The 27,238-nt window shown below is 34.8% G+C and overlaps 1 protein-coding gene across 1 annotated transcript in view; it reads left to right on the plus strand.

Annotated features, from left to right (window-relative positions):
• Positions 1-27,238, plus strand: part of LOC136833092 (uncharacterized) — a 532,781-nt gene that overhangs the window by 249,043 nt on the left and 256,500 nt on the right. The window contains exon 5 of the mRNA XM_067094739.1: positions 3,377-3,568. Within this exon, the coding sequence (XP_066950840.1) occupies positions 3,377-3,568 (192 nt within the window). The remainder of the gene's footprint in view (positions 1-3,376; positions 3,569-27,238) is intronic.

The raw sequence follows: 27,238 nt of genomic DNA on the forward strand, positions 1-27,238 counted from the left end.
TGGGAGAAGACATACTTGTGGTCCGAGAGGGCTTGCCCCCAGGTAGTTGCCCCCGCCTCAGTTGAACCTGTTGTCTGGTCTCGGGCCTCAGTGGACAACTATTGAAAAGACATCCAAAACGATGTGCTTTAGTGATATGGATCCCGGTTTGGAAGTCCACGATGCTTGTCTCCTGAACTTCCAGTATTTGTTACCATAACACTCTTCCAGTGCTCTTAAACGCCCAGCAATTTCCAAGCATCCAGTGACTCCGGAGTGCCCCAACCCTTGAAGAGATGTACTGTAGTGACAATGAGATGTCTCTCATTACGTTTCAACAGACTTGAGATTCTTCTCTCGGCAACATATGACAGTCACAGTCTCCGAGCACTCAGCGCCTGCTCCTGAGCACCAGCTGTCTACCTCTGTGCTCGGCACTGGCTGCCAAAAGTTTGGCAGCAATTCCCGAGCACCCGGCGCCAATTCCCAAACACTCGGCGCTTACTCCAGAGCGTCAATATCTGTCCAGTACTTGACCCCTGCCTGTGAACATTTATCACCCGCTCACAGACTGTTTTTAGAACGCACTGTTGTTATTTCTTGAGAGCCAGTTCCCAATTCAGTGCCTGGCTCTGGTTTTTTAAGTGACCAGCGCCAATTCCGATAATGTGGCACCAATTCTTCATTATCAGTCTCCCGCATCTGGGTGCCATGCGAAGAGCATTAGTCTGCATATAGAGAGGTCCCCTTTTCAGTACCAGGCACCCCCTCCTTGACAGTTAATGTCTAAGAGTCATGTCCTTTGCAAATAAAGACATTTATGTCCAGTGCTTTTGAGCTTTGTGAAGAGAGCCCCCTCCTCTTAGACAGCAGGAGCACTGGTTAAGAAGATAGAAGACTTCCAGTTTTTAGGTGAGAGACATTACCTCGGTTTGTCTCTAGTCCTGTGCTGTGTGGGTAAGGACGATTGAGATGTCTTTTAGAGACCTCCACTCTTTACTTTGAAACCTCGAGAAGAGAGAACTCTGGTGCTCTTTTACTGATAAGGGAATCACACAGTCGCATTCAGCCTTGTTATTTTTGCCTCTGGGCCTACATCTCTTCCCTCAGGACGCAGTTGAGAGAACTCATAAAGACCGCTAAAATGGACTCTTTCATCACTCTTTCAGGAGCATGTTGCATATTTCACACATGTCCAGCAACCAATCAAATTCTCCTCATTGTTTTAAGGGCTGGCTCATGGCAGGTGGTTATGAGCCATTTACACAGGCAAAAAGCAGATTGAACAATTCACTCTAGTACAGGTAATCTAAGGTCCTGCATAATAGAAACCCAGTAGTGATAAAAGGAACAAGTTTTAATTAAAAACTATCTAGTGTTAGCTATCTGTATCACTGTATAGGCAGCAAACACTTCAAATTAAAAAAGGCTGACATGTCCACAAGTACTTGTCCATAGTATGATATATGATCAGTGGGTCATATCTATAAAAGGATAGTGATATATTAAAATATTAATTGACAATTACTACAATAACATTGTCTAAAATGATTTATTCACAAATGCTTCTAAACTCAACTAAGACAAGACTAAATGGATACCCATACAACATATTTCTATACATTTCATAACTTTTAATTACCTGGTCTATTCCCAGGCATCAGGTAAAGGTTATAGGCTATGTTAGTTGGTACATAATTAAAATCATTATCATACTGTACTGAATTTACCTAAAATCAGCATCTCTAAGATTTTAATTTGTTTGACAAAGCTTGCCATCACGAAAGTCATTTTCACATTCCTGTTGGAAAAGAAGAGCATTACAACAATCTCTAAAACACCTGCAACGTCACTACTAGCGGAATAACACCCGTTAGAAATAGGTCTGCAAGAATGTATTTCCTTTAGGACTTGAAAAGACCCCAATATGAAGGAGAACTGTGTAACTCTGTCACAAAATCCATTTAAAGTCGTCCTCTGGTATTTGCAGGGGATGCGTACCACACCCACCCATGAATACCGAAACCCCTTAAAAACACGTATAACTGCCTATTTTAATAGTTCAAACTTCAAAGAGCCCCTCTACAATGCTTATAACTGCCTATTTTAATAGTTCAAACACCAAATATACCTTAAACTATCATACTAAAACATTTAGTCATGAAAGTAATATGAAAAATACAGTAACTGCTAAATCCACCAATAGGCAAATTTTTTGCGAATAATGTGGATACTGTATATGTTTCACAGAAAAATCTGCGAATAACTGAAGTTGCGAATGTTGAACCACAAATAAGCAGGGGTTGATTGTAGTTTGATTATGAAATACTATAAAAGAAATACTGGCCTTTAGTAAACATCAGGGCTCATAAGCCAAGCACAATTGTGGACTATGCTTATGGGAAAGTTTCGTAAACAAGAGGTTCAGCTAACCCGATTTATCACTTTGGTAACCTCAAATTATATATCTATGTTAAAATGTCATGGACTAATGAGCTTCAGTAACAAAATTGTCTAATATTTCATTAATGCTAATTTATCGCTTTGTTAGACAGGACAATAACAACACAGCAACTACAGCGTAGCGTAGCGATCTAATTCTAACTTCTCACCTTGCCAGAGACCTACTGGCTCCCAATTTTAACAAATATGAGCTTACCCATTAAAATTGTAAGGCACTAAAGGTTTTCATTGGGTCTTAAAACTATGTACTACTTCACTTTAAACTTGTTATGAACATTGCAGTATTTGGAGCAAATACTGGAGATGAGTGAACTCTGTCAGACCAGAATGTAATAAGAAAGATAGCTGACATACGCGCTGTTGTGACATCTGTGCTAGTAGAAAAAAGGAAAAAACTGTGGTAGTCATTGTAGGACAGGAGATGGAGCCCTCTTGTCCAGGGTCCTTTATATTCTATCACTGCCAACTAGCACTATTCTGGCTGAGACCAACTATAAGAGAATTCTTTTAGATTGGTTGGTCTGTCTTATGGAACTCTGGGGGGACCATGGGAGTGTAACGCCTTTGAGGACAAACAGCAGCTTCACTATCAAAATCATGTATTTGAGTGTCTCGGTAAAAGAAGAATTTAGCGTTTGTTGCTCTTTCTGTGCTATATTCTGGCTGAGTAATACTAATTACTGTACTGATAAGTTACTTTACTTCATCTGCCACTTTAGTCGTGAATTTTCTTTTTATTCATTCCAATATCCATAGTGAATATTTTGAATATGTAAGCTTTATATTCTCTTACCCCTTCTCTATAAAATAATGAAATGAAATTTTTGTGTATTTGAAATAATAATCCAACAAGGTAAAATTAACATTCGTTATAACTCATGGTTATGTATTTTTGTAAGTTGAAGTTCTTTATATGACTCTAAAATATTTGCAGGTATTGAGTATTGCAGAAGATTCAGTGGATAATACTAATAAGGATGATGCAAAAATGCTTAAGGTCGCTGACTTGAAGAAAGAAGAGCTGGTCTCTAGAATGAATTTGCCAGCTGTTAAGAAAAAACAATATCTCAGAGGTAAAAGAATAATTTTTGTTTCATCACACTCCTGTGATTCATATACTGTACACGCATAAATGATATTTATGTCCAGAATGCTCCCTGGGTTACAGGGGTTTTGGCTGTCAGGCAGAAGGAAGTGGCCTCACTGTGCATGGACCATGTGCAAACTCACTCAGGTATGTTGGGTTTGGAGCCTTAGGTCTCCAGGTTGGCAACAGGGTTATCTTTGTTAGTGGTCATAGTGAAAGTGTCAGTCCTCAGATGATGTCTCAGCTCCAGCCCTTATAAAGGAAAAGTGTAAAGGTCCAGATTCAACCACTCTTGAAAGAAGGCATGGGCTTCCTGACATATAGAACAGTAAACTAGGAGTTTTGCATTTTGGGCAGTCATGAATATGTCATAGGATATTCCTATTTTGTTTGGTTACAGAGACTGTGTTTAGAACGCAGTCAGAGAGTTGTTGTTGCATCTTCACAATTCTTCATGGCTGTGCAATAAGACTGTTGTTTTGAGATCGTACCAATCTTCTGTAGGATTCAGACAAACTCCATAGTGGTTTTTCTTGTATTTCGTATAAAAGACTTTGTACAGAAGAATACAATGGTCTACACAGGATGGCTTCCCATGTCGATCTCTATCTAAGCTTTCATACTCTTTACATAGCAAGACTACGATTCACACACACGAACAAACACATGACCTCATTCCAAGGACTTCTCACGCCTACGTGACTTTGCCTTCAACTCTGATCAAAAAGAGAACGCTGAGTCTATGCGGACGTATGCAATTGTATGCTGACGCACTGTCTTTAAAACACTACACAGGTATTTACTGATGACGTTCGCGTCTGGGTTGATCAAACTGAGATTTCACAGTAGCATTCCTTTCATGTGCAACAGAGATATTTATGATTCACTAAGAAACTATATTTTCTTAATTTTGTCATAAATGAAATATGACATTTGCTCGGCCACATAAAACACAATAGGGACGAAATCATCAAAACAGGCATTCACTAGCTAAGCATAACTTCTCAGAAAGCAAAAGAAAAATATACGCTTTCAAAAATCATTATACTCACATTGTGAATGAAGATATATAGTAAATACTGAAAACAGCAAATACTGAAATATGTTTCACATTTGTGTACACAAGGTTTACTAATATATAGCAAAGCGAAAAAGTTATATAACTCCAATATTGATTATACTGATAATGCTAATGAATAACATATACATAAATCATATATAGATAATGAAATTCGTATACAAAGTAAAAACATTTGTGCACAGATTATATGAATACACTCGCAATGATGGGGATTGAAATCAATGCCTAAAAAATGTATCCAAAAAGTAATAACCGTACGGTAAGATTATATAAACCAAATAGTTATCCTGATAAATTAACCAGTATGGACAACCAGATTACTAAATGCAAAATGTTGAATGATCAACATGCTACTACACGCAAAATAGGGTAATACACATGTAGTATAGGTTATTAAAGAAATAAATGTAGCCATTATATAAGAGTACAGATAATATGTTATCACCAGAAATGTTCAGCCCTTCCTCACATTTATTACCACCAACACAGAACCTTTTCAGTCTTTCTCTGTGTAGTCAGGCTTTTAATGAAAAAATGGCCAATAATTCCATTATTGAACCCGGAACATCCATTTGCTTAAATCCAATGGGGACCTACGAATATCAGCAGATTCCGCAACGGTCTCCTTCAGTTCTCGTGCCTTTTTCCAAAGCATTACGCTGACGATTACGCCTACGGATCCCAGCAACATACCAACGGCAATTAATGCGTAGAGGAGAAGAAAAACGTGGTGATCAGAAGAATGGCTCACAGGAGATAGCAAGTCCAATGATGCAATAGCATTTTCGACGGGCCTACTGTAGGGAATTGTTAGACCTTGCAGCCTGGTGTTTCCCCACGATGTGTTGATGAAGAAATTACGCCCACGGATGATCGTGACCATAGCTCGGATGAAGAGTGACGACGTTGTTGCAATGCAGCCATCATTAACGACGAACATGTGTCCTGTTGTCCTAGTACCATCTGGGCAAGTGACGATGTATGGTTCTGCAGAGAAGACGAATGACGTGCCGTTCACGAGCCTGTGACGAAACTGATTGTCATGATACCTTACTAAACCAGCCAAACAATGTTCACGTGTATGGGGAGAGGTTCTGTTAAGTACTAAGTCCAATTCGCATGAATCCAAGGACGTATCAGATACATTCATGAACTCAAACAAATCGATCCTGCACAGTACATTATTCATAACATCATAGCAATCATTTAACAGTGCTTGGTCTCTGACTACCGTAAAAGTTTCTTTATTGGCGGAAACCAATACTAGATCTGACAGATTATTAATAATAGGTGTCGAGACGTTAGATACATACGTGGGAAAAGGCGAAATCTTAAACGCTTTCCACGCGTCTGATGGGTTAAAAGGAATGTCGATTACGATCTTATCAAGGTCAACTTTAACTGTGATCAAGCTGTAATAAAATTCAACCTTATGAAAAGCTACTACTGGAACATAGCGCATTCTATCATGGCATTATTGATAATTTGAGTAAGATCTTTAATTGGTAACAAATGAGGAGACAACACGCCTTTAGCAGCAAGTGTTATAGCTTCCACGTAATCTTTTGATTTTTCGATAAAGCTTGAAACTCTCGAGTATACATGATCAATTTTAGCATGATAATACATCAAAGTTGCTAACAAAACTTGAGTGTCATGAACCTGATTGAAACGTCGTGACTGTTCATTTACTTTACTGATTATGCCGTTCAAAGCTTGAATTTGCTTGTTCAGTTCTCCTGCTAATACCTCTTGTTGGTGTTCCAGATTTTCGATTTTAACCCCGTGATCGCAAAGTTTCAAATGATTTGAAATCCCTAACCCAAGACCAGCTACGGAACCAACCAAATTTAATGCCGCTAGAACAAGTGGGTTACGCCTTTCTGTAACGTCATGAGGTATTGACCACATTAGCAAATCACGAGCCAAAATTTCAGCTTCGCATGTTTTATTCCTTAATTCCCAGAAAAGCATATTAATTGTGTCACTGACTTGATTAGGCGACGTTGGATCACTGCTAGCTAAGTATGATTTATGCAAAACTTCAAGAGACTGAGCAAAAAGAGTCAATTCTGATTTCAAAGTTAGTACTTCATTTTCGCAAGTAAAAATGGCGTTCATATTGACTTCTAAAACTATGTTACTGCCAGTTAGAAAGAAATTATTCATTTCTCTACAACAGAACCATGATGTAAAGTTATTTCAGAACTCTTCCCAGCCACAATAAACATTGATAGGAATAGTGCATGGTATAATTTGACAAGCTTCATGTTGGAGCCTGCAAAAAAAAATAACTTGTAAATAATGTAAAAAAACATTGCACCATTCAAATGATGTAAAAAATTCACACAATAATTAATTTTTTCATAACAAACCATTGTCTTAAGCTCTCACATGAGGATAGATACTGTTCGAACATCCGTTGATCGGACTGATTCAATTTTAAGTCGGTTACCTATTAAAACTTCTATAACTGTGAAAGGACCTTCAAATTTAGGCAATAATTTCCAATTTAGCCCTTTTCTAACATAGACCTGTACATATACTATATCTCCTTCTTGGTAAGGCTTTGTGCCCTTAGCTTTTTATCATGTGCATTCTTCATTAACACTTGAGCCTGTAAGAGGTTTTGATAAAATGTTTGAAATCTACTCTGGCTAACATCTATTATATCCTTCAATGGATCTGAAAATTAGTTGTTGGGGTCAAGATATGGAAAGGTGACCTAGCAGGTATCCCGTAAACAGCTTCATGGGGAGACATGTGGATTGAAGTATGATAATTGTTGTTTAGGTACTGGACACAGTGGGTATTGCAATATCCCAGTTTGGGTCCATACCGCCTATGTTTACACGCAGTATGTCTCCGTTCTACCAAACCATTAGATTCAGGATGGTAGATCATCGTATTGATTTTCTTTATTTGCAGAATTTCACACAATGAGTTAAGGAAGTGATTATTGAATTCTCCTCCCAGTCGGAGATTATTATATTTGGAATTCCATGTCTGCATATATAGCACTCATAAAACTTCCTAGCACACTCAATGGCTGTTTTACTTTTTAGTATACCGTGTAAGGCGTCTATTATAACCAAGAGGTTTTATTCCCCGGTCTGTCTCAGTAAAAACCTGTCAATAAATCAAGGTGTACCCTTTCAAAAGTTTAGCTAGGCACGGGATAAGTTCCGAGACCCACAGGATTCTTAGTATGGCCATTGTGACGGAAACATATATCACAGTTTTTAATATATGTCCTAATATCTTTTAACATAGTAGACCAGTAAAATAATGACTTGGCCTTTTGAGAGGTTATTTCGAACCCAGGATGACCATGCAGAGGATGGTTGTGAAGCCATTTCAGAACGATTGGGATTAAAGTGATAGGTACAACCACCTGGTCGTTAGTTAACTGTGTTGAACTCCTGGTTCTCCTAGCCACAGATCGGCATAGAGTGTTATCCTTAATCAAGAAATATTGATTAGTATATTTCACATATTCCTTATCATCTGGTTTCCTATTTAATGCATCTATTATTACTCTTAATTTCTGATCTTTCATTTGTTCTTGTCGTACTGAATCTAGATTCCACTCTATATCTGCAATTTTTGCGCGTTTGTAAATACAGGTAGTGCCGTGAGTTACGATAATTCGAGTTTACGATGGAGTTAGCAATTAATACCGGTACAACAATATTTAGAAAATATTTTTTTAAATTTCGGCGCAGGCACAGGCAACAACGTACAATCAGGCAGCAAGCGAGACCAACTTACGATAAACCAACTTTTTTCCTCCATCTCTTTATTCCATCTTCTAGTTAAAAAGTAAGAGAATGATAAAAGTATTGTTAGTAACCTTATACTCTTGTGAAAATGTGTACAGCCATAAACAACTGAACGAGAAACTGTTGTTTGCTAATAACCGAATCGGATAACAACTGTTTTGCTTGTATTTCAACCATCGACGGTTAAAGAATTACCGTAGTTATGTTAAAAATGACGTTAAGTACTGATATATTTTTTACATTATACCCTTATCCACTTTGGAGGAAAGATCGGCAAGGAAATATACTGCTACAGTAAATTTAAGCTGCAAGTTGTATTTGAAGCTGAGAAAAGAATGTTCAAGCTGCTAATGACTATAAATGATCGTGCATTGGTAACATGGATGAAATTGACTGCAAATAAAATTGGAAAGTATTTTAATCAAAACTACTGGGCATGAAAGAACACATATTACTACTGTTTTCACACCGATAAAAGATAAATATGTAAAGCTCATATTATGATGAAATCAAGGGAAAATATGAATGGAATCTTGATTTTTTTACACAAAACAAACATGCCCCCAAACAGCCAGCCGCCAATGTCATCTATTAACGAAAAATAGCTAAATTAATTTCACAACGAGACATATTTAAGTTATATTTTGACTTAAAAACACTTCAGTATAATGAAAAATATATGTCCCATATAAATAAAGTATTCAGAGATTCATTTACGGTAACTAGAAGCAAGAAAAGCTCTCTGAACTGAGTTAAATGCAGCGAAATAAACACCACGTGATCGATCCCCAAACCAAAACATTTGATCACTATGATCGCAATTTATAATGCAATGTTAATATGTGAAAATAGAATACAGTATAATGTAGGCTAGGTTACTGTATATGATATACCAAAGTGCAGGCTAGGCCTTGTTTGTTATTCAGTTTCTCTTTAGGCTGATGTATCTTGTCAATCTGCATTGAACCTGTAGAATTAGGTGACACTAATAATTATACCATATAAGTATGGAGTATACTGTGTAGTGTAGGCTAGGCTACCATATATGTATAGATGGTACTGATTACCTAGTGTAGGCTAGGCCATATTCAGTGTTATGATTTTTTCAACAAACGATGGGTTTTTGGAACCTAACCCCATCGTAAGTAGGGCAATACTTGTATATGTAATCTTCACACTCTTATATTTTACATCAACCATTTATTTCTTTTTTGAAGGATAATGTATTAAGCTAACATGCAAGTGAAATTACAGTAACTTTAATTTCATTTAAAAGTTATCTTAATACTTTGGGAGCATGATTAGGGTCATATTTAGTGTTTGAACTCTAGAAATAAGCATATTAGCATTTTTAGAGACCGGGCCACATGAAAATTTGTTTTGTGCGAGGGGTTCTGGAACCTCACTCATGCGTAAGTTCAGGGTATGACTACATCTTACATTACCCTTAAAAGATAGAGAGAGAGAGAGAGAGAGGGAGGTTGAACTGAGTTGTTTATGTACATTGGTAAGCTGTTTTGTGGTTAGCATTTTACTATTGATATTTTGCTGTTTACATTAATATTAATATTCAAAAATTAGTACACGTAAATAATTTATCATAAAAATGTATTTAAGTCATGAAGATAAAATGAAAATCCAGTAGTTTATGAATATTGCTCTGTGAGAAAATTTGCGAATTAGTGGAATTTCCTCCACCAACAAGTGAATAATGTGTTCCACAAAAATCCTCAACAAAATGAAACACAGAAATGTGAAACGCGTAAAAACAGGAGGCACTGTAATGGTTTTATTCCGTCTTTATCTTAGGACCAGTGTTAATTAATTCAGTGGTGTGGAGCAAGAGTAGTGGTTCACTTCAACAATCTAGGGGAATAAATGAAACAATTCCTATTTAACTTAAAGATTTATTTTGTTATTAGTTTTATTTACAAAAGTGTTCCAGTCAGCACAGGTTAACTGTATCTCTGGTGACAATCACTATCTGAACTAATCCCTTCCTAACCAAAAACTAACCTACAGTCAGTATTCATTGAGACAGCACCTGAATGACACCTTAAGTTCAGTCCATAAAATCTTTAAGCACAAGCACTACCAGCCAACTATCAACCATCCAGTATGCTGACACTTGCAGCCTGTTAACACCTCAATAATTGTCAACCCTAGCACCAAAATGATCTGACAAGATTAATTTAGCTTATTCACAAACACCACTCTACTAGACTGCATGCCGAGTACCACCAACAGTTTTGTATAACACTGTAGTTTTTCCACAGACAATGTCCAACAGTTTATGTAACTCCAAGCACTGCAGCCCCCTCTAAGCAAAATAGGCAGGTGCACTCATACCATCAACTTCCTATCACTCGCATCAGGCACCCACTGCACTGCACTGCACCTGTTCAGTTCCCACATCTCCAAACGTACTTTCCTGACTATGCAGCCAAACTTATACATTAGAGTTGCCTCTGTCACCACAGCAGACCTGCAATGATTAAGTTTCTGTTACTACTAATGGGAGTGATAAATATGACTTAAAAAAAAAAAAAAAATTTTAAATATAAACCCCCCTCTATTTGGGACCACCTTGATGTGGTGAGGGGGGGCTCTTGAATCCCAGGAATCTGTTCCTGGGTTTGAGTCCAAGAGTCCCATATACCATTCTGTATTCCTTTGAATTAATTTTCGCAGAATTTTCTGCTTTTGCTAAAATTTATTGGACCTGATAAATAGGAAAAGATATCATAACTTGAATTGGGTATATATCCAGAAGCTAAATAGTGGGAACTGTAGTAGAACCATCAACTGCCTGATAATGTTGGACCTGAGAGATATCAGGCGGAACTATTCTTTAGGGCTGGACCACGGATTCCAGGGGCTCTGGTTCTGGGGATAGGACTCTGCATTCTGTCCTGTTTGCCCATGATATGTTGGGGTAGGGTAGGGGCTTGGACATTTGGGAGTCGGTTCTCACTTGTGCCATTGGTGGAAGAATACACTCTATGAAAGGTTGATGATATTTCTTTAAGGTTTTCAGGTTTACTTTTTTTCCTCCCTCAATCTTTATGACAAGTCATTATAAGGATTTGAGTACTCCTGGACCCTTTGATGGTAGCGACTGGGCACAGTTGACAACTGCTGGATCCTCATCTGACAGCCCTTCTTTAGAAAAATCAAAACAAAATCAGAATGTAATAACACTGGAACCATATGCTCCAGTACAGAGCAAACCAAAAAAGGCAAATACAGTCTTGACCCAACCTTGACTCACTTTGACTCCTCTTTGGGAGTGGCAGTTGGTCAAGGTTTCTAACCTTAGAAATTGACCAGAAAATATCAACACTCAAGTTGGAAAATTATTTATTGAGCAGACACTCTACGATTGAAATGTTGCTTAGACAAATAAAAGACTTGACTTATAGAAGCCACAACGAAAAATCAGTCTGAAAATTATTTAACAATACAAATATAGATAACGTGAATATAAAAATAAAAAAAAACATGATACTATGAACAGTATTCAGGGTACCATTGTACTTCCTGAGAATAACAACGAGCCAGTTGAAAAAAAAATACTGTTAGACTCACTTAACCCTTTAACGCCGAAGCCCTATTTACAAAAATGTCTCCCGTATGGCGGCGGCGTTCGGTGAGTTAGTCAAGTGGAAAAAGTTTTTTCAAAAAATCACAGCACGCTTTAGTTTTTAAGATTAAGAGTTCATTTTTGGCTCATTTTTTTGTCATTGCCTGAAGTTTAGTATGCAACCATCAGAAATGAAAAAATATCATTATCATATATAAATATTGGAATATATGACAGCAAAAAAAACTTGTATATAATTGTATACAAATGGCGCTGTAAGCAAAACTGTTAAAGCTAATGAGTTAATTTTTTTAGTTGTATTGTACACTAAATTGCGATGATTTTGGTATATAACAAATTTTAAAACGATCAAAGCAAACACAGAGAAAATATTATCACAAAATGATGCATGAATTGTGAATTCAGCGGACGTAAAAAATGTTTTTTCAAAAATTCACCATAAATCAAAATATTGTGCTAGAGACTTCCCGTTTGTTGAAAAATGAAGCTAATTGATTGAATATTACTAGACTGTAAGTGTTTTAGCTTACAATTGCAGTTTTCGACCATTTGGTTGAGTTAAAGTTGACCGAAAGTCGAATTTTTTCTATTTATCATGATTTATATGGAAATATTTCAAAACCGATAAAAGCTAAAACCATGAGTTATTTTTTGTTGTATTGTACATGAAATTGCGCACATTTTCATATATAAAACTTTATGTAACAACTAATATAAAGCGGTGCAAATATTACGACAACGAGACGTAAGAATTTCTGAGATGTTCGCCGAGTTACCACGCAGACGTAAGGAAAAAGTTTTTTTTTTAAAATTCACCATGAATCGAAATATTGTGCTAGAGACTTCCAATTTATTGCAAAATGAAGTTGAACGATTGAATATTACTAGAATGTAAGAGTTTTAGCTTACAATTGCATTTTTTACTATTTCGGTCGAGTTAAAGTTGACCTAAGGTTGAAATTTTGGCAGTTATCATGATTTATGTGAAAATATTTCAAAACTGATAAAAGCTACAACCATGAGCTATTTTCTGTTGTATTCTACATGGAATTGCGCACATTTTCATATATAAAAGTTTATGTAATGACTAATGTAAAACGATGCAAACATTACGACAACATGACGAAAAGAATTTCTGAGATGTTGCCAAGTTACCGATGCAGACGTAAGGAAAAATTTTTTTTTTCAGAAATTCACCATAAATCGAAATATTGTGCTAGAGACTTCCAGTTTTTGCAAAATGAAGGTACATGATTGAATATTACTAGAATGTAAGAGTTTTAGCTTATAATTGCGTTTTTGACCATTTGGTCGAAAGTTAAAGTTGACCGAAGGTTGAAATTTTGGCAGTTATCGTGATTTATATGAAAATATTTCAAAACTGATAAAAACTACAACCATGAGTTATTTTCTGTTGTATTCTACATGAAATTGCACACATTTCCATATGTAAAACTTTATGTAACGACTAATATAAAACAGTGCAAACATTACGATTAACGTGATTGAAAAAAGAATTTCTGGCGCGGACATAAGGAAAAAGTTTTTTCAGAAATTCACCATAAATCGAAATATTGTGCTAGAGACTTCCAATTGGTTGCAAAATGAATGTAAATGATTGAATATTACTAGATCGTAAGAGTTTTAGCTTAAAATTGCGTTTTTTACCATTTGGTCGAGTCAGAGTTGACTGAAGGTTGAAATTTTGGCAGTTATCGTGATTTATATGAAAATATTTCCAAACTGATAAAAGCTACAACCATGGGTTGTATTTTTGTATTATACATGAAATTGCGGACATTTTCATATATAAAACTTTATGTAACGGCTAATATAGAACAGTGCAAAAAATTACGACAAAATGACGAAAAGAATTTATGAAATTTTCGCTGAGTTATCGCCGTATGCGTAAGAAAATAGTTTTTTTCAAAATTCACCATAAATCAAAAATATTGTGCTAGAGACTTCCAATTTGTTGCAAAATGAAGGTACATGATTGAATATTACTAGAATGTAAGAGTTTTAGCTTACAATCGCGTTTTTCGACCATTTCGGTCGAAGTCAAAGTTGACCGAAGGTTGAAATTTTTTAGTCGACGTTTGCTACGTCCACTTGGCTCCCAACAGACAATTTTAGTCTACGTATGATACGTCCAATAGGCGTTTAAGGGTTAAAAGAAATACCCCTAAGTACAGGATTGCGAACTACATGATCTGCCAAGTAAACAGATGAATAAACAAATCTTAAAAATTGCAAAATAAAATTTGAGGGTCAAGACCTACCTCAGAAAATAAAAATTTTAGGCCAAACCAGAGAAGTAAGACAATATGTCCCAAAGCCTCTACAGTGTCAGAATTTTAGTAAATATAGACATGCAAAAAAATATTGATAAATGAACCCGTGCAGTATTGTGGATCTGAAGAACACGCCACACAATGGAAGTGCAACGAGCCAAAGTTTTAAACTGTGGGCAAAACCATTGTGCAAGATCCAAAGAATGTATGTATTATATACAATACAGAGTTGAAAATATTACAAGAAAGAATTGGAATGTCTGTAAAAGAAGCTAAATTAGAATTGAAAGTAAGAGTAATTCAAGATCCGTCTAAGAAATGTACATATTCTTCAACAACCAGAACCAATAATGAAACAAAATGCATACAAATATAAATAACGGAGCACACAAAAGTAAATCTCAAGAAGAAATTAATGCATTAGAAATAAAAACTAAAATGATAAAGAATAAAGAAACAGGTACAAATGAGATGGATAATATTTTATCCAATTCATTTGAAATATTAATGCAAATAGGAACGCTGGAGGATGCTACCACAGAAGTAACAGAAGAGGGTCTTGATGGAGTGGAAATTAAGGATGAAAAAGGCCTTTGGAGAGAACACCACCCAAAACGAAAAACCAACTATAATTAGAGCAACATCGGTTAAACCAAGGACAAAGGATATAAAGAAAGAACAAAACAAACTAAGAATATACCTTTATCTCCTAAAATAATAGTAAAACCTATGGCTACAGATATCCAAAACACTAAAGTTAAAGATAACAATGATTATGTCAAGGAGAAGAGATTACTCCGTCCCCAATAATTGGTACAAGAGCAAATGAAACAAGGAAAGTACATGAAAACACATGTGGATGTAATGATTGTTTTGTAGAATTGTGCAATAATAACAAAAACTTAACAAAAAATGGTATAACAAACATTATAAGAAATTTTATGAGATGTATAACAAACATTATAAGAAATTTTATGAGATATAGAAAAAAAGAAACCACGGATCTGAGTAACCATGAAAAAGGGTGCGTGTGCATTGAGCACGTAGTATATTATAAAGAAAAACAAATGAATGTTGTGAATAAATTATTAGAAAAAATCCAAGTTGATAATACAAAAAAGAGTAAAACTTGACCACTATAACAAAATATTTTCAATAATTATATTATACAGTGGAACATAAATGGAGAAGTACAACGGTTTTTAAAAGAATATGAACCAATGATATGTTTACAACATGTTAACAAAACAATATCAATAATAGGTAAATATACCTTAGCATCTACATCTAAAGAGGAAGAAGGAAATTTAGGTATTGCTATATATGTTCATAACAAAATATGTTTTGACAAAGTACCAGTAAACTTTACTGATCTGCAAACATCAAGTATTAGAATACAAATGAAAAATGATAATTATGTAATTCATAATTTATACAATCAACATGATAAAAATTATGACTTTGACAAACTCAAAGAATTACTTAGCCCTTAAACGCCTGTTGGACGTAGCAAACGTTGACTACAAAAAATTTCAACCTTCGGTCAACTTTGACTCGACCGATGGTCGAAAAACGCAATTGTAAGCTAAAACTCTTACATTCTAGTAATATTCAATCATGTACCTTCATTTTGCAACAAATTGGAAGTCTCTAGCACAATATTTCGATTTATGGTGAATTTTGAAAAACTTTTCTTACGCCCGCAAGACTGTAACTCGCCAAAAATTTCATAAATTCTTTCGTCATTTTGTCGTAATTTTTGCACTGTTCTATTTTAGCCGTTACATAAAGTTTTATATATGAAAATGTGCGCAATTTCATGTACAATACACAGAAAATAACTCATGGTTGTTGCTTTTATCAGTTTTGAAATATTTTCATATAAATCACGATAACTGCCAAAATTTCAACCTTCGGTCAACTCCCCTGACTCTGACCAAAATGGTCAAAAACGCAATTATAAGCTAAAACTCTTACATTCTAGTAATATTCAATCATTTACCTTCATTTTGCAACCAACTGGAAGTCTCTAGCACAATATTTCGATTTATGGTGAATTTTGAAAAACTTTTCCTTACGTCCCGCCAGAAATTCTTTCGTCATGTTGTCGTAATGTTTGCACTGTTTTATATTAGTTGTTACATAAAGTTTTATATATGGAAATGTGCGCAATTTCATGTAGAATACAACAGAAAATAACTCATGGTTGTAGCTTTATCAGTTTTGAAATATTTTCATATAAATCACGATAACTGCCAAAATTTCATGCTTTGGTCAAATTTAACTCAACTGAAATGGTAAAAACGCAATTATAAGCTAAAACTCTTACATTCTAGTAATATTCAATCATGTACCTTCATTTTGCAAAAAACTGGAAGTCTCTAGCACAATATTTCGATTTATGGTGAATTTCTGAAAAAATTTTTTCCTTACGTCTGCACGCGCGTAACTTGGGCTAACATCTCAGAAATTCTTTCGCCATGTTGTCGTAATGTTTGCATCGTTTTACATTAGTCGTTACATAAACTTTTATATATGAAAATTTGTGCAATTTCATGTAGAATACAACAGAAATTAGCTCATGGTTGTAGCTTTTATCAGTTTTGAAATATTTTCACATAAATCACGCGATAACTGCCAAAATTTCAACCTTCAGTCAACTTTAACTCGACAGAAATGGTAAAAACGCAATTGTAAGCTAAAACTCTTACATTCTAGTAATATTCAATTGTTTACCTTCATTTTGCAATAAATTGGAAGTCTCTAGCACAATATTTCGATTTATGGTGAATTTTTAAAAAACATTTTCCTTATGTCTGCGTGGTAACTCTGCCGAACATCTCAGAAATTCTTTTGTCTCGTTGTCGTAATATTTGCACCGTTTTATATTAGTTGTTACATAAAGTTGTATATATGAAAAAATGTGTGCAATTTCATTTACAATACAACAAAAAATAACTCATGGTTGTAGCTTTTATCAGTTTTGAAATATTTTCATATAAATCACGATAAATAGAAAAAATTCGACTTTCGGTCAACTTTAACTCAACTGAAATGGTCGAAAAACTGCAATTGTAAGCTAAAACACTTACAGTCTAGTAATATTCAATCAATTAGCTTCATTTTTCAACAAACGGGAAGTCTCTAGCACAATATTTCGATTTATGGTGAATTTTGAAAAAATTTTTACGTCCGCGCATTAATTCATGCATCATTTTTGTGATAATATTTTCTCTGTGTTGCTTTGATCGTTTTAAAATTTGTTATATACCAAAATCATCGCAATTTAGTGTACAATACAACTAAAAAAAATTAAGTCATTAGCTTTAACCGTTTTGCTTACAGCACGATTTGTATACAATTATATGAGTTTTTTTTTCGCTGTCATATATTCCAATATTAAATATGATAATGATATTTTTTCATTTCTGATGGTTGCATACTAAACTTCAGGCAATGACAAAAAAATGAGCCAAAATGAACTCTTAATCTTAAAAACTAAGCTGCTGTGATTTTTGAAAACTTTTTTTTTCCGCTTTGGCGCTAACTCACCGAACGCTGCCGCATATGGGAGACGTTTTGTAAATAGGGCTTTGGGCGTTAAAGGGTTAATAATGCCAAGGAACCTACATTAATAGTAGGTGATTTTAATGCCCACAACCTGATGTGGGACTGTAATTGTACAGACTCAGATAGAGCAGGGAAGTAAAGTTGAAGAATTCATAGATTCATACGACGTGCTGTATAAATGATAATGAAATCAGCACATATTTTTCTAAAACACATGGAACATTTTCCTCAATCGACATAACTCTATGTACAACAAACATAGTAGACAGATTGATTGAATACAGTTGATACTTGCATACAAGTGATCATTTCCCAACATTAATTTCATTATTACAAAGTAATCCCACCAAGCATGTCCTCAATATAACATTTATAAAGCAGATTGGGAGCAGTATGAATTCCACACTAGAATATCCCACCATTTGAATATTTGAAAGACCATAATGAAGCTAATAAACTTTGTTGATTTCATTACAAATGCTGCTGATAAAGCAATACTAAAATCCAAATCTCATCCAACAAAACACAAAGTCTCATGGTGGTGTCAAAAACTAACAGAATTAATAAAAATAAAATGCCAAATTGTAAGACAATTAGATAATGTGAATGGAAAATTCAGTAAAATAAACAAAACACTGCCAATATTAGGGAGGAACCTTACAAAAGCTGACCATATCATTATAAGAAAATATCTGCAAAAATTTAAAAGAGAAGTAATTCAAGGAAGAATCATTTCAAGGAGAAAATATGTATCAGATCTCTAAAAGTACTCCCATACAAAAATATGATCAAAATCCAGGAAAATAAATGGTACCCATGTTAAACCACCTAGATATGCCATAATAAAAGATGGGAAAGAATACTTGATCCTAAAGAAATAAGTAATGTAATAGGTGAAAATTTAGCAAAAGTAAGTAGCGACAAAAATTTAGATGAGCATTTCTGCACAAGGAAAAATAATATAGAATTAATAACAAAAAATTTGAAACAATAGAAGATATATATTATGATAGAAAATTTAATATGGAAGAGTTGACTTTGCCTGTTGAACAGCAATAAATCTGCCCCTGGAGGTGACAGAATTTGTTTTAAAATTATCTGCTTTTTAGCACCTTTGGCAAAGACATATTTATTAGAGTTTCATAACCACTTATGGCTTTGAAATTTATTTCCAGGTGAATGGCATAAAGCTATAATTATTCCTATCCCAAAACCTGGAAAAGATCCCAGTAATGTAAACAATTACAGACCAGTTTCTTTAACAAGCTGTTTATGCAAATTACTAGAAAAAATGGTAAATGCTCGACTAATATGGCACATTCGAAAAAATAAAATTTTGAATCCCACTCAATTTGGGTCACAATGTAACAGATCTACACTGGATTCTCTGTCTAACTTGGAAGACCACATATGAAGAGGATTTGAACGAAAACAAATTACTATAGCCATCTTTTTTGACAATGAAAAGGCATATAATACTACATGGAGATATACAATATTAAAAACGTTACATAAAAATAGCATCCGTGGACATTTACCTAGGTTTATACAAAATGTTCTTGCAAATCGCACTTTTCAAGTGAGAATTGATGATGTATTGTAAAGGATCTTTTCTCCTCTATTGTATGTTTTAGTCTCTCACTTCTTACCTTGATTTCTTTTTATGTGTGTCCTCATGCCTCATACCGCTGTGGTGTGATATTTCTTCAAGATGAATTATTTAAGTATTGATATCTCTCAGAAGGCATATAGAGACGAGATCGGTAATTTCTTCACTTTAATGAGTACTTAGTATTATAAAGATCAGTACAGAATTAACAGGTCACAGTGGTATAAAATGAAATCACTCTGGAGTAATTAACATGACTCAGTCTATATGGGGAACACGGAAGCGAGGGGAGATGTACTCTCCTTAAAGGACACAGTTCTAATCTGTCTCACTCCTGTGGATCTCCAGCCTGTCGAACCCCTCAATTTCTTGTTATCTGCAATCTCCACCTCCTAGTCCCATTGGAAGGATTTATCAGCAAGGCCTCCTTCAAATAGTTGATTGGAAGGACTGTAGTGGGTGTGATTCAAATCTCTCCTTAGAGAACTTGATTGAGTTGATCTTAGGAGGATGATGTGAAAGACCCTCCTAGCTTGTTTGATTGGAGGGTGTTGAAGTACATCACTTTGTCCAGCCCCCAATTTCCTGGAATTTCCATGATAACGCCTCCTGATGAAGGTGGGGTTATACGGCTGGATGTGCTGACTCATGATTTGTTAACTTAACCCGAGGCCACTACTTCCCACTTTATGATCGTTTTTATGGCTTTAACGCGATATACTTGCTCACTGTTTTTGAGTTCATGCAAAATCCTGCCTCGATCAGCGTATTTGAATCCACGATAATAACAACAGCTTTTAGGCATTATCACTGTGCTCTCTGCCTCTCTTTTTATTCTTACATCTCTCCCTCTCTCTCTTTCTCTCTTTTTACTTTTTCTCTTTTCTATCTAATTTCCCTATATTCGCTACATCACTCGGTCACGCTACCTCACACTGCCCTGAGTGTGACAAAAAGAATACAGTTCAATGGATGACTGCAAAATTACAGAAATAAAATAAAGCAGTTATATGATTGCCCATTAAGTAATACTCTCAAAAAAAAATATGCAAACTGCACAAACTGCATCAATGTACTAATGTAAAAAAAAATCAGTCAAGAATATATTGTAGAAAATTCACACATTATATCATGAATCAAAAGAGATATACATATACATACATATACCAGTGTAAAAATGGTTAATTGTTATAAATATATAATGCAAAAATGATCATATACAAAGAAATCAGTAGTAAATCATGTCTATAAGATCATTTTACTTCTTCATTGGCCCTTTTTTTCTGTTATAATCCTTTCAGTATTTGAAATTATCACATGTTTGACTAAATTGCAAACACTATTATTACAATTATGATTATGATCAAATTTAATAGAGACAGAATTGGTGAAAAAGTTAAGTATACCTTAGTTTTACCAGACCACTGAGCTGATTAACAGCTCTCCTAGGGCTGGCCGGAAGGATTAGACTTATTTTATGTGGCTAAGAACCAATTGGTTACTTAGCAACGGGACTTACAGCTTATTGTGGAATCTGAACCACATTATAGAGAAATGAATTTCTATCCCCAGAAATAAATTTCTAACTCTTTATCAGCCGGCCGGGAATTGAACTCCGCCCATCGAGTGACAGCCCTCAGCTCCACCGACTCACCCAACAAAGAGCTACACGTAGAAACATTTTCTTTGTATAGAAAACTCATCTACTAATGTTAATTCATTCAGTTCTTTTTTAACTCTAATTGAGACAATTTAAATTTTTTCTTTGTAATAGAAAACTCATCTACTAATGTTAATTCATTCAGTTCTTTAACTCTAATTGGGACAATTTAAATTTTTACCTTCACTAGAGTAGTTATCTGCAATCTCCTGCATATAGTGTTAGTTTGGTATCTGAGTAGTTTTGGACATAAACTTCACAAGTATCACCCTTCATGTGGACTCAAAGAATTATCCATCCTGACAAATTCTGGTAACTCTTTATTTAGTAAAAGAACGTCTTTAACTCCTATCTCTTCTTTTCCTTAGATGTATTTTAGTTAAACACTTTGATGCAAAATTACCTGTCGGTTTAGTATAAATTGTACTTTTATTACTCATCAGCAGTGCTCACACAACATACTTCTTCATCTTTTATCTCTGCAAAGTAACAATGTTCATGCCTATGCTATTTTCTTCAGTTACTGCTATTTTATCTTTACATCTACTTTATTTATTTTGTTTAACAACAGTACCTCATTTACTAATTTCCTTCATTATCACAACTGATTACGACATTGCTATAACTATCTGTATTTATCTCTGCATTTCTGGGTTGTCCGACCTGTGTCAGCGGGTGAAATAACCATTCAGCACCTTACAAGTAGGTAGCTGTGAGTTGCTGTTGATGGGATCTTTCGAGAACCAAGGCCTGTTTTTTCTGGAGTTCCACAAGGTAGTGTTCTTGGTCTGCTGTTATTTTTAGTGTATACGAGTGATAAGATTGCTGGCCTGGAAAACAAGATTGTCCAGCATGCCAACGATGCAATACTTGTGGATGTAGCAAAGTCTCCACTTATGAGAAATGAAACTGCCCTCAGTCTCCATCGGGACATGGAGCGGATTAGTGAATGGTGTAACCGCTGGCGTAAGAGGGTGAACTCTAGTACTGTTTTTTCACTCCATCCTCCCCTTTAAGTGAATGGGACTCTGCTGAATGAGTCTGAAACTTTTACTACACCCGGTGTAACTTTTGACTCACATCTTATTTTTTAGAAACACCAATGAATGTATCAACAAATGCTGCACAGAAGTTAGGTATTTAACATAAGGCCTCATATATTTATAACAGTGATAAAATCATTGTATCAAATTTTAGGTCATTTGCCCTTCCTTTACTAGAATGCTGTTCTTCAGTGCGATGTCTGTGTCTGCCAGAGATTTATCTCTTTTAGATAGAGTGGTTGTTGTGGTAGATTTCTGTTTCCTAATATTAATAGTTATGACTTGGGCCATCGACATATGGTCTCAAGTTTGTCAGTTTTTCATTTGTTTTATTTTAACAGTGGTCTTTCACATTACCAATTGATCCATGGTCCTCTTTTCCAGAGGTCCTTTGATCATCACACTGTTCGTCTGTGGAATAGTCTCCCTGAGGATGTTGCGCAACTGGAACCTCAAAAGTTTAAACAAATATGTACTGCACCTTAAAGCAGTTCTCCTTGTATTTAAATAATTTACTTACATTTTTATCTATTTATCTATTAATGTCTTGATTTATTTTTTATTTTCTAATAACTGATCTCTCCTCTCTGTATTTCATATAACCTTATTTTATAATGATGCTGATGGTATGCACGACTTGACATGACATAGAACAGTTGTATCAATATAATCTTATGAATCTTATGAAATCAAAGAAGGAAGATAAAGTAATCCAGAAAGCGTCTGATGACTTATTTATTGTTTTGTTTTATATTATTAAGCTGCAAACTACATAAAAATAGGATGAACCTCTTAAGGTAACTGAAATAAAAACTAATATTTCATTAGAAGGTGAAAGTAAATCTTCCCAGGTCATTGTAAAATATGATAATCGCAAACTGATACTTTCAAGTGAGGGATACTTTAGGTATCAGATTAAATACAGGGAAAGAATGTCAATGAAGTGCAGTCCTTAGCACTCAGTAAACCTGGCACCTTGGCATAACCTACATGCCATATCACTATATAATACGTACATACGCACACATACACACACACACACATATATATGTATGTATATGTCTGTCAGTTGAATTCCTGAACGTCCTTAAAATCTCTGAACCTGACAGGAACATAGCAACCTTGGATGAAAAAAATAAGTTTACCAGTTCAGTCCAGGAGACCATGACCATTGAGGACATATTAAATAATGTTCACATCTGGCATGGACTAATGATACATATATATATATATATATATATATATATATATATATATATATATATATATATATATATATATATACAAACATTAAGCTGCAAATGTCGTTTAATATCCAATTTGCTCTACTTCGGGAATATCATCGAAGGGGAATTAATAGTATCTATAACGACTTCCAGTGTATTTGTTTATATATATAATATACATACATATATACATATATATATATATATATATATATATGCATATATATATATATATATATATATATATATATATATATATATATATATATATATATATATATATATATATATATATATATATATGTGCTTGTGTGTGTCTGTGCGTGTGTTATTGGTATTATTAATGAAGGAAAAACTACAGACTGAATTGGATAAAAGTCCTCACAGCAATCAGATATAATTATTTAGATAGATATCGTTTATATGACCTCTATGACACCCAAATTATAAATGATATATAATTATGAAAAAAAAACAGTTAAGAGGACTGAAAAACGAGACCTCTCTTCGACAAATCATCTTTCATTAAATTTAATACGCTCTTCTCTGATATCAGCTTCATTTTATATTCTGAAACAAATTTTGGTAATATGGCGTTTTAGTCAATGAATTACTACGTGTGGAGGTAAAATGGATTCCATTTTGAACATTGAAATTTAACCACCCGGGAGAGAGGAACGGAAGGCGCTTTTAAGTGTTTCACTCTATATTGCTTTTTTTTTTTTAATTAGCAGTTTGTTGTTAACACTATTTCTTTTAAGATATAAGGCTTAAGTTCCGCGACGAAAATGGATCTGTATTCATATGTAAGTAGCATATGATACGCAAGTCGTATGTATGTATGTATGTATATGTATATGTATGTAGTAGGTGTGTGTTTGCGTATATGAATACCAGATCATTTTTAGATGGAACAAGCCTTGCTATCTTTTAAAAGTAGTGTTAACAACAAACTGTAGTAGCTGTATATAGAGGTGAAGGCTGCTGCGCAACTACCCCATGAAGTCTTTTACCTCACGTATTATTCGATGACTAAAACACCATAATACCAGTGACTAGCAAACTGATGTCGAAAGAGCATTAAATGAAAGATATTTATCAGCTCTCTTTTCGTATCTGTTTGTTTCCTTCATATTATATCATTACTGTTGAGTGTCATAGAAGGTCGCTACTCAAACTGTGTCTATCTAAATAATTATATCTGATTGCTGTGAAGACTTTATCCAATTCAGTCTGTGGACTCACTAAGTAACTAATACCAACACACACACAGACTACCTAGCTACATATATATAATATATGTATAACCAACTATATATATATGTAACAGTAACAACAACTTTTTTATGCTGTAACATATGTATATGTATATGTGTGCATGCTCATATGCTCAACATGCTCTTTCTTTGTGTCAATATTGCTGTATGGCAATGTATACATATGTAAACAAATACATGGAAGTCGTTGATAGACCATCCCCTTCGATGATATTATTCCCAGTAAACAAGTGTAATGTGACATTTGCAACTTAATATGTATATAAATATGCAGATTTATGATAAACTAAATATATATGTATGCTATGTATAATACTTTAACTATATATATATATATATATATATATATATATATATATATATATATATATATATATGTATCATTGAACTCCATGCGAATGTAGTATATGTCCTCAATATTCATGTTTCTCTAGTTAATTTAATGCTTTATTTTTCATCCAGATTATATTCCAGGCTTGAACATTCGCTACTGAACATATACATACTGTGTGTGTGCACATGTATGTGTGCATATATATACATATTATAATGATATGGCATGTAAGAAATATAGTACCAAATTTACAATGCTAAGTGCACTTCATTGACATTGCTTTCCTGTATTTAATCACGATACTAGTATCCCTACTTGTGTCATTTGCGATATCTGACACAATGACAGGGCATTATTTCTTCACCAATGAAATATATTGATTTTTATTTCGATTACCTTAAGAAGGACTAAATCTATTTTATCAACTAACAATATAAACAAGAGCTTAATAAATGAATAATCGAACGCTTTTCTGGTACTTTTGTCTTCCTTCTTTGATTTCATAAGATTTAAGTTATATATTGATACAACATTTATGTCGTAATCAAAGTCGTCATACATCGCTCATTATAAAAATGGGTTATATGGCTGCGAGAGGAAGATCGGTTGACCAAAATAAGCAAATCAGGCGACAAATAAATAGACTCAAAAATGGTAAACAATTAAAATCACGGAAGGCTTTGCTTTTGGAAACGCGAGTATATTTGTTTAAACTTTATTATCTCGAAGAGCGTTACAGACGGCTGACGATGGACCTCTGGAAAGAAGAGACAAATGTCAATTATTGTGTCACTGTTAAGAAACAAAACAAATGAAAAACTGTTCAAACTTGAACCGTATGTCGATATTTAAAAATGCCTATTAATATTAGAAACGAATCTACAACAGCACTCTATCAAAAAGAGATAAATCTGGCAGTGATGTCACTGGCGAAGGAGCAATGTTTAAAATTTGATACCAAATTTTATCGCTGTTATAGCCTGTGGCCTTTATGTTAAATACTTGCTCTGTGCGCTTTATTGATACATTCGTGGTATTAAAAATAAGATGTGATCAAGCCCGCACGGGTAACAGTTTCCGAACTCGATATTTGAAGTCCATTCACAAAGGGGATGAGTGGCAGCTGATACTAAGTTCGCCCTCTTGCTCGCGTCCACCATTCGCGTCTTCCGTCCCGATGGTGATTCGTTTGCTGTTTACAAGTATTGCGTCGTTGTGCTGGTTGTCTTGCTTTTTCCGAGTAACAATCCTCGCAAACTGGCCGCCAAGAAGCGGCAGACGAAACTACCTTTGTGGAGACCGAAGCAGACCTTGGTTCTCGAAGATCCCATCGGCTGGCAACTTCCTGACTACCTGTAAGGACGTATCTGGCTCATATCACCCTTAGACTACGAAGTTTATAAATAGGGTGCCTATGACAACTGAAATCAAGCAGAAGACTGAAATCTGCGGGTAGCAAACTGTTATGAAGTTATCTTGCAAATGGCATCAATCAGACCATTACGGTACTAATTGTTCCTGCTGTCATGACTTCTTATCGGCTGTCCTGGATCCCACTGCACTTGTGTGACCAACTAAATGGTTTTTCTGCAACACGAAGCACTATTAGAAAACCAGCCTGTAGTATGCCCATGGAACCACGCAATACCGAGCTTGCGACTAAATACCATTTTAGATTTTTGCTGTCTGGGGGTCTTTAACTGTTTAAAAAGCAGGAAAGAAATCGGGATATTCTCCCACCCCAATATCGGAAACCAACGGGGGCCACTAGTAACGTCCCTAGGCTGAAATGCAGAATATAGCGAAGATGAGTTCGTATCGGGGAGGAGAACGATATTGACTGTTTAACTCAAAAATTCGATAACTATTCAGCTTCCCGGGAGCCAGCCATCATCTGAATGAAGTGTTTAAGGTAGAAGATGCCAGTCATTCTATAAAATGAGCTAATATTTAACTCAAGCTTCCATATAGAGAGCTTATTTATATTTATGTCAGCTATATGGTAAATTCTGTTCTGTATGGCGAACCAACAAAATATTGTATTTTCATGTGATTGTTTGTCTTTATGTGTTGAACATTTTGTTCTTCGTGGCTGCTTCGTCTACGACGCATGTATCATCAAACCATGATTGACAAACTGATACAATGTGATGACTCAGGAACATGCTAACACTAAGTATGTCGGCATTTTGTTTAGCCAATTCCAGATCTGATATGCCATCTGGCTAT

The sequence above is a fragment of the Macrobrachium rosenbergii genome, chromosome 51, assembly GCF_040412425.1.
Source record: "Macrobrachium rosenbergii isolate ZJJX-2024 chromosome 51, ASM4041242v1, whole genome shotgun sequence".
NCBI classification, from domain to species: domain Eukaryota; kingdom Metazoa; phylum Arthropoda; class Malacostraca; order Decapoda; family Palaemonidae; genus Macrobrachium; species Macrobrachium rosenbergii.